Consider the following 7,386-nt stretch of genomic DNA (forward strand, 5'->3'; position numbering starts at 1 on the left):
TCACTTCAGTTGTTTAATATATCACTCACCAGAGAAGACATCCAGGTAGGGTACTGGAGCAGCAGACGTCTGCTTTCCATAGTGTGCTCTCCTAGAGCCCAGCGTCCAGTAAGTCCCACCTGTGTAACTCTTCTCTGTGGTCTCCTGATCTGGAAATTTGGCCCCATCATCATGTCTTACACTAAGCTCATCAACCTCAGACGACCAGTCTGCAGACACACTGTGCGGCCCAGCTATGGAGCAGGACCTCTGCTTGCGTCTCCTAAACCCTTGGACCTTGTTGGATTCCAGTGATCCACTGATGGGATCTGTTTTCCGAGGCGCGTGAGGGCTGGTAATGGGGGAGCCAACTGGAGAGGTGAGCTGCCTGGTGGTGGTCTTAATATAGGAAGGGTGGACAGGTGGGTAGAATTTGACAGTGGAGGGGGAGTTGGATGATCTTCGTCTAGGCTGAAAAACAGGGGGACTGTCTATTATCAGGTGGCTAATAGACAGACTATTTTTTCTCCTTTCTAGAGACAGAAAGTCCCGCCCACCACTTTCTTCATCCTCCCTCTCAACAGACAGGTCCATGCTGCTTGCACTTTTTTGAGTACCAGTTGGCCCTGTCCCTACCATTATGGAATCTAAATGGTCACATGATGTGTTTTTGCCAAGTACAGCCTGACTACCTTGACCCTGATGTGGAGTCAAAAACAGGCTCTCCAGTTCATCCTGGGGCTCCTCAGCACTTTCATATGAGGTGGTGGTGGCTGTAGTGTCTTGAAAGCTATAAGTGCTGTTAGTTTTTGGAAAAAGGCTGCCACTGCTTCTCTCTGTGTCTGGAGCAGAAGATGAAGGACCACTCTCACTCAGAGACCCTGGACCAGATGAAATTCTTGATATAGATATGTCACTCCTTTCATTCTCCAGTCTCTTACACTTATCATTCAGTTCTTGAGGTACACTTTCACTAACAAGAGGTGGGGAGAAACAGTCTTCATCCAGATTAAATAGTTGGTGAGATATTCCAGTCTCAGGAACTTTGCTCCCCTCCAAAGTTGACATATTGTTACCAGACACTTCAGATAAGTGTCTGGTAACAATTTCACTGGCAACACCTTGGTCTCTCATGGCCTGCTGGATATCAGAGAGCAGGTCTTCACTTTCAGTCGCTGAGTGAAAACTGTAGAGTTCAGCATCTGACCCTGAACTTGTCTTCCGGCCAGTCTCATCGCCCATAGATTCGTGGCTGTCTGCAGTTAAATGGGTTAGATCCCCCTCAACATCTGACAGCATGCCCATCTCATCAGCTGACAGGCTTTTCTCTGCACCAGACTCGACCCCTGCTTTGCCAACATGTGCTGATCTCCCATCTTCCAACATATCATCCTTAGACAACCCTTTCACCTTGGATAAACTCTTCCTGATCTTCATTCCAGAAAACACAGAACCCTTTGACTCAGACTTTGATTTCTTCTTACCACCATGTTCTCCTGCTCCTTTATTTGTTTTATTGTAGGACTTTTTGGATTTTTTGTCCACTTCTCGCTCCTCTGCCTCACCATCACAAGAAACATCCCCTGTTGGTCCACCGCTGGCTCCTCCTTTCTTCTGCTTTGCTTCCTGGTTCCCCATGTTCCTGAGTAGACGAACACCTTTGGCTAATAGGCCATGATGCTGGGGTCGAGATTGGGCATGCTCGGTTTCCTCATGAGCTTCTGCTGCCGCCGGTCCTCTGTTGGTCAGAGCCCTTTCAGAGCCAGCTAATCCCTGCTGTCTGCCCACCACAGTTAACGGCAGCTGTGAGGATGATGCTGGCTCCCCCAGCACTGCTGAGGCTGATGATGAAAGGAGGAGGAGACTGGCAGTGACAGCCACGGGCTCACTACCACTCACTGCTCCCTCTCCCCCCCTTTCCAGCTCAGCCTCTCTCACATTCTGAGCCTTTCTCTCTTTTTGCTCCTCCTTTCTATCCCCATCTGCTTCTGCATTCTCAGCTGCCTTGCATAACGGGCTGCTGGTTGAGCGAGCAAGTCGGTGATGCTGGGGGGTTTGCTGCCCCGGTCCATTTTCAACTGGAGGAGAATGAAAGAGCTTAGGACTGTGTGGCTGATGCTCTAAAATACACTGCTGTTGATTAAGAAGAGAGTGTTGCTGTTTACGGAGGATATTGGTAACACTGCTCTTCCGCCGGCCTTTGAACGTGGTAGTGAAGAAACTCTCTTTTAGAAAGGGGACTTGGGTCTCCACCGTCTTTATGGTTTGCATCCTGCTCGCTTTGGTTTCATCCAAGAGAACGCCTGTCTACAAAGGGAGAAGAACAAATTCACACTGATTTACTGTATATTTACGCTTAGCTTAAAAATAGCAAAAGGGAGGCAATATGCTCTGAGATGAGTCATAATGCCTGATTGGCAACAGCTTAATTTTTCAGCATGAAAATTATGCCAAACACACCACCAATGCAGTAAAGGCCTGCCTAGATTAAAAAACAAACAAACAACAACAACAAAACAAGTAAACATAAAAAAACCCAAAACAAAACAGTGGACTATTACTAGTCATGGACTGACCTCCCTAGATCCTGAACCTCAACATGATTGAAGCATCACTGGGTCATTTTGACTGAACAAATCAAAGGGCAGTGAACATCCAAGTTGAACAGATACAACTTAAGTCTATTGTTTTCATGAGATGCTGACAATTTTGTATATAATCACCTCAATTATTTTCTCTAATTTCCATTTCAAGGTACAGCTATGATAATCTAAGGAGCTTGGGGGGAAAAAAGCAACTAGAATTCGTTAAGTTTCTTGAAGATGTTTCACCTCTCGTCTGAGGAGCTTCTTCAGTTCTAAGACCAATCAGTGGAGTCCCAGATTTGTCATCTTCAAGAAATGTAAAGAAGCCTAGTCTTTTTTTCTTTCCAGGCTTGAACCACAACTCATTTCTTTTGATTTTGCTTTCAATGAATCAGACTCTCTTAGAATTTTTCAAAGTGTTCTTGAGCAACAGTTCTTTCTGGGGGTCTTTCATAGGGTATTGGTTGCTTTTTCACTCGTTTTCAGTCCAGTAATTTTACCTGACCGTTTTAAGATGAATGTGTTTTTACTCTGTTAAGCCACTTTACAACAACTTATCAATCATTCAAACACACCTAACTTGGATCAATTAAAAGAAGGCTTGCCTAAGACAGCTCAGACTTCATTGAAGAATAAAAATCAGACCAAATATTAATTTTCAAGCTTGTTAGGCAGTCTCTGGTTTTTGACTTATCAATTTTTAATTGCTGCATGAATTTATCATCTTCCTAGCAAAACATAGAGAAATGTGGGCTCTCAAGACTTTTGCACAGTATTGTAGATCAGACAGGTCACTCGAGATCTCCAATTTTCCCCACACACAGATATACTGTATAACAAACAGCTAAATACTCATGTCATACTGCGCATCCCAGTGGAAGTAGTTAATCAAAGAGTCAGTTTAATGTGGCTGCCGAGTTACGGGAAATTATCTAAAACATGTTGGAGAATATCTGGTGAAAAGATTATGATTTTAGCTTTCTCAAATCCAAATATTTACTGTTTAACTGAATGCATTGGTGTTGGATTTTTTTGTCACTTTTTGGCAGTGTATGGCTAAAAAAAAAATCCCACATCTACCGATCAAGAAAATAAATTAAAATCAGACACTTATTATGGATTAAGTCAAAGTGTAGGTATATGGTGGTTTGTCCACAACTTACAAGCTTATGATTGATTGGTGAGAAATATTGCCTGTGCAGTTACAGGCAAGTTATTGTGTCCACATTTTTATGTCCAAATGGATTCTTCTTGTTTGTTCATTAGCTTGTATCAACACATGCCTGAAGACTGATTAACCTCTATGTGTAGTAAATTTAACATTTATCCTTCTAGCACCAATTATAAAGATCCCTTTTCTAACCATAAAAGATAAAAATTAGAACAAGGTTTCAACTTACAACATTCTGTTTAGGCAAAATGAAACAGTGTAAAATGAAAAAACAAGATAAATGCTATGACTTTTATAAAGATTTTCAAATATGAAAGATGTCATACTTGCCTGACTGGTGGATTCTCCTTGGTGGTTTAGTACTGACTGAAGAAAACAACACAAATGGGTGTTTGTCTTCTTCTATGAGCCGCTCCTTAGCCATGGGTCACATGAAGTCTGTATTTTCCTCATCACATGTCTAGTCACTGTGGCCATCTCTCATTAGCTCTGTGGAGACTCTCCTTACTAACTTCATCAGGACTCATGATGGGAACACACACAGCTATGTAACAGTTAAATAACACTATTATATTAAAATAAATCTGAAGTTAGACACTCAATGCTAATCTCAACTTCATTTCAGACAGCAATACAAGACTCCATTTTAATGGCAAATTAGAATAAAAACACACACATTCAGTTGAGTCGATCAGTAGCTGTTAGTCTTGGCTGATGCACTGTGGTGCCACTTTTAAGTCTATGCCCTCATTTAGCAAATGAGCTTCAGCTGTTTTCTCCCTACATAAGCTGTTACCAGACAGGTCAGTGACCTCAATCCTAACTGAGACAACATGTTTCCTATGATAACAAATAATTAATATTATAATTGAGTTTTAAAAAGCTGGAAGATTAGAGCTAAAAACAGAATAATATAAATACATTTTCAAGGGTTGGTAGAGGAATAAAACTCTCAAAATCACTGCGTATAATTCTGCCTCAAAAGATAAAAGAACACGCATATTCCACTTTTGCATCAGATCCACAGAAAGCCAAAAATGTGCCAGATAGTTCGTACAAAAGTTAACTCAGTGCCATGTCTGTAGGGATGTACAGCTGTCAAAATGTTACTTCTAAAAAAGAAAAGAAATTATTGATTTGATGCAGTTTTACTTACAAGTTGGAGCAAAAAAAAAAAAGTTATATAACAGTATTTCTTCGTTCTATGCTACAAACTTTTTGCAGTGTTCAAGAGTAATACCAGGAATTTTCACAGACTCTCTAAACCCTGTCTGCTTCTTTGAGCTTTCACTTTTGGTCATACTTGTTGGGATTAGTAACCAAACTTTTCTGAGCAGTGCCACTTTAGCTTGACTACATATCCAGGGAGGTACTCACATTCCATCTTGCTTGTCGTTTAAGTCCCTTCCTGCACTAAACAGGCAGCCGAGGGTTATGCCATCCACTTCCTCATTGAGAGTAGCTGTTTTATTCAGTTTTCTGGACATTTTTAAGTATTGAGGAATGCTACAAAACATTTTATTTAAGGTCATCTGAAGTTTAAAATAGCAAGGAATAAACCTAATCAACCTAAACAAATGACAGTGGCCATATAAAAACAAAATGTTCAAATACTTAGACATGATAGCATACAGGTTGTAGCAACGTTTGTTGGGAAAAATACAACAAAATGACTGTTCATTGGTAAGGCTGTGCTTTACAACTTGTGGAAATTTTGTTGGTTAAAAGGGAAAAAATAAACTGGATATTTTAAACTACCAGGTTGGCATGACATGACAGCATTGCACAGTTCCTGCAGATTTCTTGTCTATGATATGAACTGTACTGTTCCACCAAATCCCAAAGGTGCTCACATCTTGGAATCACATCTTGTGACTGTGCAGGGCATTTGAGTACAGTGAAGTTATTGTCATCTTCAAGAAGCCAGTCTGAAATTGAGTGGCCATAAAAAGATGGACATAGTCAGCAGCTGAACTGCTGATAACAGGCAGGGCTAATCCAAAATCCGACCAGGTCATCCAAATGTTGCAACTGCAATCGAGGTTCATCAGACCAGGTGACAGTCTTACAATATTCTATTTTGGCTAATTTTGGTGAGGTCTTACAAATTGTAGCGTCAGTTTCCTGTTCTTAGTTGAGAGGAGTTGTCTTTTGAGTTTGATGTGCATTCAGATATTCTTTTCTGGATACCTTGGTTCTAATGAGAGGTGAATTGAGTTTCTGTTGCATTCCTGTCAGCTATAAGTATTCTGGGCATTCTTCTCTTACCTCTGACAAAAATACGTTATTGTCACTTAGAGAACTGCTGGTCACTGGATGTCATCATTTTTTTTGGACCATTCACCTCCAACTCCAACAGATGCTTGTGTGTGAAAATCCCTGGATCAAACCTGCATCTGGATCAAATACTCAAACCCACCAATCTGGCACCAACAACCATGAAGTCCCTTTAGTTACCTTTCTTCCCCATTCTGTTGCTCAGTTTGAGCTTTAGCGGGTCATCTTTAACATCTTTAAATGCACAGAGTTGGCTGACTTGATCTTTGCATTACCAAGCAGATGTCCCTAATGTAGTGGCTAGTGATTATAGTATTATAGCACCAATTATATTGTAACTGTATTTTTTTTTTTTTTTTTTTTTTAGCTCTGATTACAGAATATTATGGATAAATTCATGCAACCCACATTATATATTGCTTTAAACTGATCTGGTTGGATGTTAAGAAACTGCATTATTGAAAATGTGTTAAATATGAACGTGAGGCAGAGCAACACTCAACAAATGATTCATTTTAAGTGAAACTATTCTATGTAACAAAGGTGAAACACCCTAAATTACACAGTGGCAAAAAGACAAAAAATCAAAACAAATAAAGTAATTATAGACAAAAGGTTTTTTTTTTTTTTTATTGGCTTAAAATATGAGTATGATTGGCATACTTAAAATGTAACAAACTGTTGTGTTCACAATGTTGGCAGTTTACATTCCCAATACAGTACAAAAAATCCCTCATTTATCGATGAAGAATGTATTCTGACCCTGTACCGTGGCTCCACACTGTAGTGGTTTACACTAATAAGCAAAAGATCCCCAGTTTGTTTCTGGGAGAAGATACAAATTCCTCAGGGGCTGCATCAGAAAGGGCATTCAGCATAAAATTTACCAGATCAAATACAAAGAGCCACCCCTTGTGGTGACCCCTTGTGAATAAGGGAGCAGCCAAAAGTAGCTTTCTGTATTATAGCATTGTGCTGAAAACGAATGAAATATTCACCGATGGCAGGTACAGGATTTTTTTTAAACATTTCTTTGCATACAGCAAATAAGCCAAAGTCATGTCATCATTTCCAATATAATACGATCTAGCCATTAATTTGTATGCTAGTTGTTGTAGCACATTTCTTTTTACCATATTAAAATTATTTTATGATGATTATTTGTACTCAGAACAACTTTATACTGCTCCGCATTGAACCTTCCCTCTAAAGTACAAGTGAATCTAAACACCTCAGTGTAGCTTTTCTTGAATTTGTCACCTGTTTTCATTTAAAATTTAGATACATTTTTTTTAGATTGAATTTATATATATATATATATATATATATATATATATATATATATATATATATATATATATATATATATTTCAG

General features: G+C 39.6%; 1 protein-coding gene across 1 annotated transcript in view; it reads right to left on the reverse strand.

The window, feature by feature from the left end:
• fmn2a (formin 2a) overlaps positions 1 to 4,491 on the reverse strand; it is a 40,781-nt gene extending 36,290 nt beyond the window's left edge. The window contains exons 1-2 of the mRNA XM_026189930.1: positions 4,066 to 4,491; positions 30 to 2,286 (exon numbers count right to left, since the gene is read on the reverse strand). Coding sequence (XP_026045715.1) covers positions 30 to 2,250 — 2,221 coding nt within the window. The 5' untranslated portion in view covers positions 2,251 to 2,286; positions 4,066 to 4,491. The remainder of the gene's footprint in view (positions 1 to 29; positions 2,287 to 4,065) is intronic.
• Between the last annotated feature and the right edge of the window lie 2,895 nt (positions 4,492 to 7,386).

Source organism: Astatotilapia calliptera, chromosome 13, assembly GCF_900246225.1.
Source record: "Astatotilapia calliptera chromosome 13, fAstCal1.2, whole genome shotgun sequence".
In the NCBI taxonomy this organism is placed as follows: Eukaryota; Metazoa; Chordata; class Actinopteri; order Cichliformes; family Cichlidae; genus Astatotilapia; species Astatotilapia calliptera.